Source organism: Monodon monoceros, unplaced genomic scaffold, assembly GCF_005190385.1.
Source record: "Monodon monoceros isolate NGI ecotype Baffin Bay Population unplaced genomic scaffold, NGI_Narwhal_1 Super_Scaffold_19, whole genome shotgun sequence".
NCBI lineage: Eukaryota > Metazoa > Chordata > Mammalia > Artiodactyla > Monodontidae > Monodon > Monodon monoceros.
In genome coordinates, this window is record NW_021703775.1 from 59286687 (window position 1) to 59300577 (window position 13891).

The following is a 13891-nucleotide window of genomic DNA, read 5'->3' on the forward strand; positions in this document are numbered from 1 at the left end:
TTCAGTGAGTTATGTAGGCTTCCTGGTGGAGAGGACTGGTGCCTGTTTTCTGGTGCATGAGGCTGGATCTTGTCTTTCTGTTAGGCAGGGCTGCGTCTGGTCATGTGTTTTGGGGTGTCTGTGAACTTATTATGATTTTAGGCAGCCTCTCTGCTACTGGGTGGAGTTGTGTTCCTGTCTTGCTAGTTGTTTGTCTTAGGGTGTCCAGCACTGTAGCTTGCTGGTTGTTGAGTGGAGCTGGGTCTTAGCATTGAGAAGGAGATCTCTGGGAGAGCTTTCGCTGTTTGATATTATGTGAAGCCAGGAGGTCTCTGGTGGACCAATGTCCTGAACTCGGCTCTCCCACCTCAGAGGCACCGGCCTGACACCCAGCCAGAGCACCAAGACCCTGTCAGCCACATGGCTCAGAAGAAAAGGGAGAAAGAACGAAAGAACGAAAGAAAGAAAGAAAGAAAGAAAGAAATGTAGAATGAGAGAAAGAAAGAAAGAAAGTAGGAAGGAAAGAAAGAATGGAAGAAAGAATGAAAGAAAGAAGGAAAGTAAGAAAGAAGGAAAGAAAGAAAGAATGAGAGAAAGAAAGGATAAAATAAAGTTATTAAAATAAAAAATTATTTAAAATTTAAAAATAACAAAAAAACAAACAAAAAATGGACAGACAGAACCCTAGGACAAATGGTAAAAGCAAAGCTATACAGAAAAAATCACACAAAGAAGCATACACATACACACTCACAAAAAGAGAAAAAGGAAAAAAAATGTATATATAAAAGAAAAAGGAGAGAGCAACCAAATCAATAAACAAATCTACCAATGATAATAAACTCTAAGTACTCAACTAAGATAAACATAAAACCAGAAACAAATTAGATGTAGAAAGCAAACCCCAAGTCTACAGTTGCTCCCAAAATCCACCGCCTTAATTTTGGGATCATCCGTTTTCTATCAGGTATTCCACAGATGCAGGGTACATCAAGTTGACTGTGAGATTTAATCCGCTGCTCCTGAGGCTGCTGGGAGAGATTTCCCTTTCTCTTCTTTGTTCGCACAGCTCCTGGGGTTCAGCTTTGGATTTGGCCCTGCCTCTGTGTGTAGGTCACCTGAGGGCATCTGTTCTTCTCTGAGACAGGATGGAGTTAAAGGAGTGGCTTATTAGGGGGCTCTGGCTCACTCAGGTCAGGGGGAGGGAGGGGTATGGAATGTGGGGTGAGCCTGTGGTGGCAGAGGCCAGCATGATGTTGCAACAGCCTGAGGCGCGCCGTGTGTTCTTCTGGGGAAGTTGTCCCTGGATCATGGGACCCTGGCAGTGGTGGGCTGCACAGGCTCCCGGGAGGGGAGGTGGGGATAGTGACCTGTGCTTGCACACAGGCTTCTTGATGGCTGCAGCAGCAGCCTTAGCATTTCATGCCCGTCTCTGGGGTCTGCGCTGATAGCTGCGGCTCGTGCCCGTCTCTGGAGCTCGTTTAGGCGGTGCTCCGGATCCGCTCTTCTCACGCAACCTGAAAGAATGGTCTCTTGCCTCTTAGGCAGTTCCAGACTTCTTCCCGGACTCCCTCCCAGCTAGTTGTGGCGCACTAGCCCCCTTCAGGCTGTGTTCACGCAGCCAACCCCAGTCCTCTCCCTGGGGTCTGACCTCCGAAGCTGGAGCCTCAGCTCCTAGCTCCCGCCCGCCCCGGAGGGGGAGCAGACAAGCCCCTCGGGCTGGTGAGTGCTGGTCGGCACCGATCCTCTGTGTGGGAATCTCTCCACTTTGTCCTCTGCACCCCTGTTGCTGCGCTCTCCTCCGTGGCTCCAAAGCTTTCCCTCCCACCCACCCCCAATCTCCGCCAGTGAAGGGGTTTCCTAGTGTGTGGAAACTTTTCCTCCTTCACAGCTCCCTCCCAGAGGTGCAGGTCCCGTCCCTATTCTTTTGTCTCTGTTTATTCTTTTTTCTTTTGCCCTACCCAGGTACGTGGCGGGGGGGGGGTTTCTTGCCTTTTGGGAGGTCTGAGGTCTTCTGCCAGCGTTCAGTAGGTGTTCTGTAGGAGTTGTTCCACATGTAGATGTATTTCTGATGTATTTGTGGGGAGGAGGGTGATCTCCACGTCTTACTCCTCTGCCATCTTGAAGGTCTCTAGATTCATTTTCATCTCTCTTTGGGTTTCTTCTCAAAAGTGCAGAAATAAGACTTCCTTCAGAGGACAGGTCAAAACTAAGGCAGCTCAAGAAGTGTCCATCTCAGGTCTGAAGGGAGCAGGAAGACACTGATGTGGCAAATAAGACTCAGGGGATGGGGAATGGTGCATCCCCACTATTAACTTTGGGGGAGAACTTAGAAGTCATAAGAAGGTTTACTCCTAGGAACATTTGGAGAAAGCAAGAAGAGAGCCTCTTCCATTCCTTCCTGAGTGGAGTTTTGTTGGTGGAAATGAGAGAACCCTGGGCTAAAGTCACAGAGATCCTGAGGGAGCCCAGAACTGCTTGAGTGGAAACTGCACAGAGACCTATTCCTCAGCCATCTGCTCTGCTTCCACCTCATATGATTCCTCAAGGTTACCTTGCCTTCTCATGGCCGTTATGATTTTCTCGACAGAGCTCACATTAGAGCACCTCAGAATCTGCCAAGGATTCCTTCCTAGAGGCCCTTGGCACCAGACACAGGGAAAAGAGAACTGTTTGAAACCTGGATGGTTAGAATGAAAGGATAACCTTTAGATGCTGCCCACTGAGGTCATGTGTCTGCTGTACTGATCTCAGAGTGTTCCTGGGCAAAACTGGTATTGTTTGAGCCACTATCTTCATGCAACATTGGAATCTTAGAGGCACAACTGCAAATGTTTCTGCTCTAAGTTGGCTCTTCTGCCTGACCTAATAACAGAGTGATTATTGGGTGATGTCATATACAATAAGCCAATGATGTAGAGGCCAAATTCAAACTGTATAATCTGCTTCTTATTTTCCATTCATGTTTTCAGTGAATGTGGCTTTCAAGGCAAGCCACATTGCTTCGGGAAAACAAATTTCTTCATCAATCAGAGGCGGCCATTGTAAACTTGCCTCTTGGCTGTTAATGAGAAAGAATTATTATAACATAAAAGCACTTATGCATAAACAGTTTTGATATGAAACTTAATTTTGTTCTACTGTGATATTCAACTAGAGTAAAATTCTATTTTTAAGAAGATTATGCAAAAATGTTAATTTAATGAAATAAAATGATCATCAAATAAAATTTGAAAATGAATGCTTCCTTCTCCTGACACCAGTGACCAGATCATGTTAATTCTTCCTTGGTAGCAAATTCTTTTGCAAAGCATTCTTTTCCATTTTTCTTTTTTAAAGAATATTTATTTTTTTATTTGGCTGCATCGGGTCTTAGTTGCGGCGTGCGAGCTCTTCATTGCAGCACGTGGGCTTAGTTGCCCCATGGTATGTGGGATCTTAGTTCCTCGAGCAGTGATTAAACCCATGTCCCCTTCATTGGAAGGCAGATTCTTAACCACTGGACCACCAGGGAAGTCCCTCTTTTCCATTTTTCTTAAAAAGTCTTTGACTATGTTGAATCTTTTTTAAAAAGTTATTTTATTAAATTATAGTTGATTTACAGTGTTGTGTTAATTTCTGCTGTACAGCAAAGTGCTTCAGTTATACATATATTCTTTTTCATATTCTTCTCAATTATGGTCTATCACAAGATAATGAATATAATTCCCTGTGCTGTACAGTAGGACCTTGTTGTTTATCCATTGTATACATAATAGTTTGCATCTGCTAACCCCAAACTCCCAGTCCTTCCCTCCCCCACCCGCCCTCCCCCTTGGCAACCACAAATCTGTTCTCTATATCTGTGAGTCTGTTTCTGTTTCATTGATAAGTTCATTTGTGTCATAGTCTAGATTCCACATATAAGTGATATCATATGGTATCTTTCTCTTTCTGATCTACTTAGTATGATAATCTCTAGGTCCCATGCTGCTGCAAATGGCATTATTTCACTCTTTTTTTAATGGCTGAATAGTATTCCATTATATATATATATATATATATATATATATATGTATATACACACACACACACACACACACACACACACACCCCACATCTTCTTTACCCATTCATCTGTCAATGGATATTTAGATTGTTTCCATGTCTTGGCTATTGTAAAGAGTGCTGCTATGAACACAGGGGTGCATTTATCTTTTTGAATTATAGTTTTGTCCAGCTATATGCCCAGGAGTGTGATTGCTAGATGTAGCATACACAGGAGCCATCTAAACTGGTTTGTTGTGTGTTGGCAATTGGTGTTGGGTCCAGGAAGGCTTTCCTTTGCATAATTTTATTTTACCTTATACAAGATCGGGTGCTCACTGAAGTCAGAGGCTTTGCAGGATGGACAGGCAACAATGTGTTGGAGTTAATCATCCCAGCTCTCACCTGTGTAACACTATCTCATCTGACCCCACTTTAGGCTATAAGGCCATTGCTTCTGGAGCCCTTCTGGGGCGTCCTTACATGTAGAAAAGCTATTGAGGAGATTTTACAACGTAAAAGCTTTTCTCTCTCTAGCACAAACACTCTGCCAGACAGGGATCATTCTAGAGTCGTTGGTGGGCATAATTTATGGGGAAATATATGATGTGTTTATTAGTATGGGCTAAAATGTTCATGAGTTGAAGAGTAGGCCTTTTTCAAATGTGGAATCTAACATAAATGAAGTTAATCCTTAAAACCTATAAGGTATCTTGATTGCCTTAGGAGAAGTGTTTTATGAACACACCTAAACCCTTCAACCATTATTTGTAGCCTTCAACAGTCAAGAAAAACGCAACCACATTTTGGTCACTTGTTAGAAACTGCTTGAGTAGGTTTAAGCTGACTATATTAGTGAGGTACCTGTGGGTAAGGTCAGATCTATGGCTCCAAAACATAGCAGGAAAATGAGAGCCTTGAAAAAGTCACATCTGTAAAGAAACTTGGTAAAACTCTCATTCTGTACAGTATGGTAAACTGTACCCTGCACCGTACAGCAGGTTAATTTACTAAGACATTTACTTATGCTTATTCTTATTGTATTTTTCCCCTTACTATTCTAAGAAGGTAGTCAGACTTTTGTGTTCTCCTATCCCTGGAGCTCAAGGTTGCAAGAGAGAGGGCAGGGGTTGCCTGGCAACTCTCCCTCAAGGTTCTGGGAATTAGTTGCTCAGAAACCTCCTTGTTTGAGGGGATTGGGCTTGGTCAGCCCAAAGAGTGATGGAGAGAAAATGACCTTCCAAGACTGGGAAGGTGGAAGTGGGCAGGTAGGTCCCAGTAAGGGAAATACCCCTGTTCCCTAGCAGCTGCCTTGGATGAACATCACTTTGGAACAGTACCTGGTGTGGTGACCCTCTGGGTAGAACCTTCGGCATAGGCCTTCCCCACATTTGCCAAGATCCCACCATTCATGAAACAATGGAGCTACTCAACTTCTAGGAATAACATGTGCTTGGACACTGAGCAACGCAGGGGCTCTCTCTGAATGTTGTAAATTGCATAAGGCTTCCAATGCCTGGAGCTGGGAGGGAGGAAGCCCTTGTAATGATGGAATTTTAATATTTCAGCCCTAGGCAATTGGCAGTCTGGTGTCAGACTTGATTTGACTTAGAAAATAAGATGCTGTGATAAGCCAAGTGACAGAATAAAATTGTACCCAATACGACTGTGTACGTGAGAACAAAATACTAGCTTGGAATGAATGGTCATGTATGGGTGGGAGGAGTAGAGCCGTTAAGAACTAGTCCCAATTTTTTTTTCATCTTTGCTTTTCCTTTTGTAAAAGCCCCATGCGAAATTATTTTCAACATGTACTACCTTTTTGGCCCAAAGGGCCTCCAGTGGAGCTGAGCAAGGTCCATAAGGGCCCCTGGAGGCCATGGGTAGACCAAAGAAATAGGAAGAAGGAAAAGGAGATGAGAAGAAAAAATGAGAAAGCAGAGGAAGTAGGGAGGAGAGAAAGTGACAATTACCTAAAGTAACAGGAACTGTATGCATAGACAGAATAGATGCACTAGTGTGGCATAAGGTCTCAGGCCAAGCCAAAGGAGGAAACTCATGCATTTACTCTTTTTTCTATTTTCCCACATTTCTTCTACTTTACTTCCTATTCAGTCAGCCCTTGATTATCTTAACACCTCATCTGCCTCTAGGCAATGGATACTTAATTCCTAAATGGCTAGCTTGAGACGAGGCACTGGAAAAGCATCTGGTGTTGAGCCTCACAGAGACCTGAGTTTCAAATCTGGCTCTGCCAACTCATGGTACCATGTCTGGTCACTAGATCCTCAAGAGACGAAAGTAGTGCTACGTGTGTAGTAGGTGTCAGTAAACTGTCCTCTGGGCAAAACTCTCAAACGACCTCCTCCTTGTTATTTTACCTTCAGTCCTCTGGGTGGTGAAGACTTTTAGTCCTGAATAAACACTGGTGAAACTGAGGGCTGGCTAGGAAAGAGGCAGAGGACACTGAAGAGAACCCATGATTTCACATTCACATCTGTAAGCATCCCTGATCTTGGGTACGTCTAGTCCAGCGGTTCTCAAATTTTACCAGGCATCGGAATCACCTGCAGAGTGCAAGGTCTCCAGACTTCTGATCCTTGGACCCGCAAATATTGATACTCACCTCCAGAAGGAGTTTAGGGGTCTCCAGGTATACAAAAGACACTCAGGAGGTCCATGTATTTATCTTTCCAGGAGTTAAGAGAAGCTGTAATTGTTCTGTCTTCTACTTCACTGTATAAGTTTGTGTGAAATTCTGTCCAGACTTGGTAGATACTTTCAACCTACCTGTATATGAATGTCTATCTGTAATGCTTACTCACTAATAATATTGTGTACTCTCTCTTCTCTCTTCATATGCTGGGACAAAGAGATTTTTGTTGGGTTTTGTTGTCAGGATTGTTTTACTTCCCTAACACAACCCTAACCATTCTACTCTTCTCTGAAAACCACCCTCCCAGCCTAGGCTGATGCAGTTAGAGTTTCTCTCCCAGGAATTTGGGATCAGGGCTGAGAGACATGGTCTGCATGAACCAGGGGATCGGTGGGTGGGTAGTGAGGCAGACATGCAGAGAGAAGCAGAGACACCAATTCTTGAGATCTTTCCACCTGGGGTACAGTCCCAGTGAGTGCGAGCTGCCCTCCCCACCTTGGGTTCTGCGAGACACCTCATGTCATGTGAGCTACCTCATGTACTGCCAAAATCTCCTTTTCTGCTTAAGCAAATTGGCCTTGGATTTCTGCTAACTGCACCTAAATAATCTGCACTGAGATATTCCCCATTGCCCTCATTGATGAACTGCAGATTCCTAGACACAGTAACAAAGATCTTCACGATCTGGTGCCTGCTTACCCCTCCATCTCTTATCTCAACACATGTGCCTCCCACTCTATACCTCAGTCATATGGAACTACTTTTGAGCTCTTTCTTTTCTTCAGGGCTTAGGCATGCTTTTTATTTCTGCTTGTAACACCCTTTTCCCCTCATCTTTGCCTGGTCAATCCCTATTCGGCCTTCAGATATCAGTGTAGATGTGTCACTTCCTCCAGGAAGCCCTCCCGGATACATAGCTTTTTTCTCCATATTCTTGGAGTACCTTTAGCTCCCGAGTCCTAGCACTTACATAAGACACCATAACTGCCTGGTGACTTGTCTTTCTGCCTCTCTAGATTTTGAGCTCTGTGAGGGCACAGTCTGAGTCTCAATTGCTGTTGTATCTGGGTGTCTAACTGTACCTGGTACTTAGCCGGCACCCAATAAATACTTGTCAAGTGAATGAACGATGTGCCTCCCTTGCTATCAGTCACCTGCCCCAGTGGCAGATTGACAAGGTTGAACAGAAAAAATGAAAATTACTTTGGCCTCAAGGTATAGATTACAATTTGGAAATACTCCTGAGGTAAAGAATCAGGTATCGCCATAGTTTGGGAATATCCTATTACTTTCATTTTATATTTTTCCCCCTTATTTAATGACCATGACAGAGTTTCTAATTAGAGAAAAGGCCTCATGCATACATTGATTCAAAAGTGCTGTATCACTAGGGAGATTTTGAGAATAAGGTTAGAATTTAGCATATCAGAAGTTGAATCCATTTGAGATCTCTCAAAGAGGTTTGACCTTGGGTCGTTTAGCACAGACTTTCATAGTCACTGAAAACTGTTGTCATGGTAATCATGGAACCTTTTATGATTTTTGTAGACAAGTTAATGAAGATACTGGGAACAGCCCAAAGGAATTCATACCTGAGTGTGCATTTGTCTCCATATTAACCCAATCACTGTTCTGAACACACATCTGCCCCTGGCCTGATTCTCTTGGCTCTCCTTCCTGACAGGAATAAATAAAAAACTGATCCTTTTTAGTTTTTCAGACTATGAGGCTGCGGATGGCTGCCCTTTTGGTCTCATTTCAACAGGAAGTCCTGCACAAAGGGCTTAAAGGAACAGAAGAAAAAAAATGCTGCATGAAACAAATCTCTTCTTTTACTTCAAAATCTTAATGTTGCTGATTTAAGGCACCTAAATCTAATGCCTATACAGAGGTTTCTTTTGTAGACAGCACAGAGCACTGAATATACCTACAGTCTTTTTCTTATGGTCCTTCATAAATACACCTTAATTTAAGCGTCCATCAAGTCTACAAATTTACATACAGATAGCTCAGTGTGCTCACAAGATTTGAGTGTGAGATTTTCCATTTATGTCCTGTCCTGCTAGTTCTTTCCCAATATCCATTCTCTCTTCTTTCCTAATAATAGTATTCCTTACTTTTAGTTAGGCATGCAGATGCTTGAAATCAAGACATTTCCCATTCTCCCTGAATTCTGGCCAATGGTATTTAAGTAGAAGTGGTGTATTTGACTTCCTGGACTTGTCTTTAAAGGGAGTAAGTATGTGCCTTTCTTCATCCCTTCCTACTGACTGGAATGTGGACATGATGGATGGAGTTGGGGTAGCCATTTTGGACAATGAGTTGAGAGCCACATTGAGAAAAGCAGAATGACAAGATAGAAGGAGTCTGCGTCCCTGAGGATTGTGAAGCTCCCATAAAAGCCCAGACTATGTTTATAGGAGAGAGCAAGAAACTTCAGTCTTATCTAAGCAACTGTTATTTTGGCTTTTCTGTCATCTAACCTTAACTATCACCCAAAAATGAAATTAATTATTCCTCTTTCCACTGATTGGGTGTGAAACTTTTCTGTGAGATTACCCATTGATTCCAGGGCACGCTGGAAGGTGGGCAGGTTTGCTGGACTTTTGCATTAGCCAGACTGAATTTTCTGGTATGGGGAATTGAGACAGAATGGCAGAAAAATACCTACTCCAGCTTAGGCATAGAGACATAGTGTCGCCTGGTCTTTTTATGTGCATTTTGAATTTTTCTAATATAGTAGAACCACGTATCTACCCTAAAATAAGAACCCTTATTTCAAATGCTTTTTGGAATGAAGTAGATGACAAATAAGAATCATTACTAATTAGTCTGAGTGCAAAGTATTGAGATAAGACACACACAAAAAAACCCAAAACAGAAAAACCCCAAACTTTCCAAATTATCTGAAACAAGTGTAACAGTCCTCCACATGGGAGACACAGGTCTTGTACCAGTGAGGAACTGCAATTTTACTTACTGAATTTGGGCCTTTTAATCTTCTTTGTCATTTCTTTATTTGAGTGTATTCCAGTCACCAGCAAAACTACATGAAGAAAATGCAAAAAAATCTAATCAATATTATTTCACCTAAATGCTTTCTCTCTTTTGACCTTTATGTTTGCTTCAAGCATATGTTAAAGTATTCTCGTTAGTAGAACTAATTTTCCCTTATTTTATGGTTGGGGAAATAAGATGTATACTTTGTGCTTTTCTTAGCCTCTGCTGAAAGGGCCTTTTAAAAATACCTCTTGGATATCTGTCCCGGTTTTGCTGTCTTTAAATTTCACCACACCAGCGCCACCATCTCCACTTTCCAAAGGCAGGAACGTGGGTCTGGCGAAGCCCACTGATTTGCTTGGTGCCAGGAATAAATTATAGAGGTAGGATGAACACCCAGGCCCTTCCTGTTCTCTCTCTTCTGTTCCACACTGAGTTTCCAAATGCCCAGAGAACCGCATACGCATGCGCGCGTGTGCATTTGAAGTGCGCACATGTGCGTGCGAGAGAGACAGGGAGGGCGTGATGATGCGTGTCCGTACAAAGCCTCAGAGGAGGACTCTTTGGAAAGGGAGACAGGGAGGAGGGGGACTGGGGAGACGAGAGAGACTCCTCGCAGGGTATGGTGCGACCTGACTGTCCTTGGTGGTCCTTCCAGCCCCAATTGGTGCTGCGCCCCCCAGAGGCCAGCTGCAGGTAGGTGAGCTTCCTTCTCAGAAACGGAGCGGAACCTGGATACTGCTCTTCGGGAAGCAAAACAATAGGGGAAGAAAGGGGAACTCTTTATGCCTTTAAGTTTAAAGTCACATTGCTAGTGTGAGCCTTATGTTTTTAAAATATAGGGCTTCCCTGGTGGCGCAGTGGTTGACAGTCCGCCTGCTGATGCAGGGGGCGCGGGTTCGTGCCCCAGTCCGGGAGGATCCCACATGCCGTGGAGCGGCTGGGCCCGTGAGCCACACACACGCACACACACACACACACACACACACACTATATATATATATATATATATATAAAACATTGACCGAATTTTTCTTATTACCAAAATAATACATGTTCCTTGTAGGACAGTAAAAAAAACACTCAAAAACAGTACTACAGAAAATAACAGATGAAAGCAAAAAGTGTAATATTTTCAGGCTTTTTCTATATATATGTATGTATTGTACTTTGAAACAAACATTTGATGATGCTTATACTGTTTACAATGTGTCATAAACTTATTTCTACTTAAGGATATAGAAACATTTTTTCTTGTCATTTAATGTTCCCCTCATAATTTTAACTGCCTACAAAATATTGCAATTCATGGACATACCGTAATTTAGGCAACTCCTGATTTAATATAAGTAGATTTATCTTTGCATGGATTCCTTATTATTGCCTTAAAATAAAATTCCAAATAGGGTTTCTTGTCTGAAAGATATGCCCACTTAAATTTCTGATATATATTGTGAACATTTCTCATAGCAATTTTTTAATGATGTCTGAAAATGCTCACTTCTCTGTATCTAGACTAATTCTACCTATAAACAGAAAAGCATGTTTTTCCTTTCAAAAGGCTAGTCAGTCTCTATTCTTCTTCCTTCCTTTCCAGGCCTTCTTCTACCTTACCCACCCAAAGATGATACTGCTCTAACTTACCTCCATTTTAGCTACTTTTTTGAGAAACCTACTTTCTGGATGGAGTTGGAATTCTGGAGGTGAACATGAGGCAGCAGAATAATTAAAATAGGAAGTTTACTTCCTACTTTATGTTTTTTTTTTTAACAACACAGATGCTTGATTAAAGCATAAATCAGGAGTTAGGCATTCTTGAATTGGTAACTGTCTTTGAAGGAAAAAGTGGCAATGTCACCAAGTGTTTGTTAAGAAAATTTTTTATTTATCTTATGATTAACTAGCTGAGCTGTGCCAATGATGTAGCTCCTGAATTATCCTGTTTTGACTATTAGCACTAGTTGAGGCCTGGACAGTTGACATACCATGTCCTGCAAGAACAGAGCCATGAAAGAGAACTGAGTGAAAACCAAACGTCTAGCCAAGTAGAATGAAGGCAGACATTTTTTAGGTGTTATTTACTTCTGGGGTTTGCGTAGGGTGTGAATGTCGTGGAGGTCTGATTTTTATAGTAGGCTCTGTGTCATTTAACTCTGTCCAAAGACCGCATCTTCATTTTATACACAAAAATAAATAACTAGAATATTTTTAAAAAAACAAGTACGAAATAAATATATAGAAAAAATTATGCGCATAAAGCAGAGGGAGTAAGTGAAATAGTCGTAAATTTGGGTATCAGTTCTTGGTGGGAAACCAAATACTGTCTTTCTGGGGCTGTGTACCCATGGCATGTGGTTTATAAGTCTTGGTATCATTAGGACTATAAATATTTGAGTAAGACCACCCCATCACTCGCATTTTCTTGCCCAAGACCCTCCAGGCTGAAAACATGCAGAGCTGGGTTCAGTTTTAAGCAGTGGTTAATAAAGTCATTATTTTCAATGGTACACAGAGGCCCTCCCCTCAGCTTAGATGCTTGTTAATTAAAGCTCCCCAGAAGCCACTCCTCAAGGGGAGAGCTGGTCAGTAAGGCTGCAAATGTGCTTGTGCCCTGAAGCAAGTCATTCCTCATCTGCAAGACCTCTCTTGCTACCTTGGAAATGGTGACTTGCATGTGGAATTTGGGTGAGAGAAAAATCAGTCTTGTGCTCCTGTTCTTAGGAAGCCTGGCAGAGCACCGAGATGGATGACAGATGCTCACTTCAAAGTACAAAGCAGAACACAGGTCTGAAAGCCCTTCCATGGGAGTAGTTATCTGGCCACAGCTGAGGCCATTAGAGTCTAGAGGCCTTGAGGAAATCGAGGCTAGAGTCTGAAGTTCCAAGGCAACCATGATTTACCAACTCTGCAGCAATACTTCTCAATTTTTAAAAATTCAATGTTCCAGCTTTGAGTAACATGAAAAGTTCTCACCTTTCGCTAGTCGTGTTTGAAATTTCAAAACAAATTACATATTGAATTTATTTTTTCAAATAAAAATTTTCCTCTGCTCTGTTTCTCTCTAATGTGGCCATCAGTATGATTAAGATAGCTGAGGTGCAATTGTTTTAAAATTCAATTTAAGTAAATTATCGTCCACATAATTTATAGAGAAAATACAAATGAGTTAGCCTGAAACAATGTTCAGTCTCATTAATGATAATAAATGCAGGCTAAAGCAAAATGACAAGATATTTTCTCATAGTGTGTACTGAATATTGAACACAAGATTATAACTTAATCCTGGCATGGATTTGGGATTAGGGTAGTCCAGTACATTGTTGGCGGAGTCATTCTGGAAAGCCATTTGGTAATACATTTCAGTAGCCTTAAAAAACATTTATATTCTTCGTCCTAGAAAATATATACCTAGTAATATATCGCAAGTTATAATCAGAGACATAGACAAGGATTTATGTATAATAAAAGGTGTTCATTACAGCATTATTCCTAATAGCAATCGGAAATAATGAAATCTTGGAAATGTCCCAACAGTAGGGGAATACTAAGCATTTATTACAAATGATTTTAGCAGAAGATTAAGTGACCTGGGAAGTTCTCAGCTCTAACCCTAAGCATGATTCTGACAAAATTAGAATATACGCAGAGAGAAATACCTGGAACAAATATACCAAACTTTTAATAATGGTAGAGTTATAATTCCTATTTTATATTTTCTGTATTTTTCCCATTTCATGGTAAAGTTCTTACACATAAATATTCTATGTTTTATGCAGAATGTTTCTTTTCGAATTAGAAAGAGACAATTGTTATTTAATTTGGTCATATTGAAATCAGATAGACTTACAATAATGAAAAGCGCTTTCTAAAATCATTGGCATGGTTAATAGGCACTTGTGTTCCACTCTTCCCGTCAGTATTAAGTCATAATCAGAATCCATTTATTTTCAAGAAAAGACACGAAGTGTCAGAACATTTAACCAATTATCAAATCAGTAAGTACTTACTGAATACTTATTACGTGTCTAGAACGTTTATAGGAATGCTTCATTCTAGCCCATAAACTTCTTGTTTGATCCCTTAGTGCCACTCAAGATACTAACTCAGGTGCTGTTGACAGGGACTCTCTCCTTCACCAGACTTTAGTCAGGCTCCTCTAAGCCCTCTTCTCAACTAGGCTTTGACCTTGGGCTTCTGTGTCTGTCCTTGTTGGGCCTGCATCCCTTAGTT

General features: G+C 41.6%; 1 protein-coding gene across 2 annotated transcripts in view; it reads right to left on the reverse strand.

Moving 5' to 3' along the window:
* VIT (vitrin) overlaps positions 1 to 13891 on the reverse strand; it is a 123686-nt gene that overhangs the window by 73079 nt on the left and 36716 nt on the right. For both annotated transcript variants that reach the window (XM_029232148.1, XM_029232149.1), the window contains one exon: positions 9642 to 9707. In XM_029232148.1, the coding sequence (XP_029087981.1) occupies positions 9642 to 9707 (66 nt within the window). The remainder of the gene's footprint in view (positions 1 to 9641; positions 9708 to 13891) is intronic.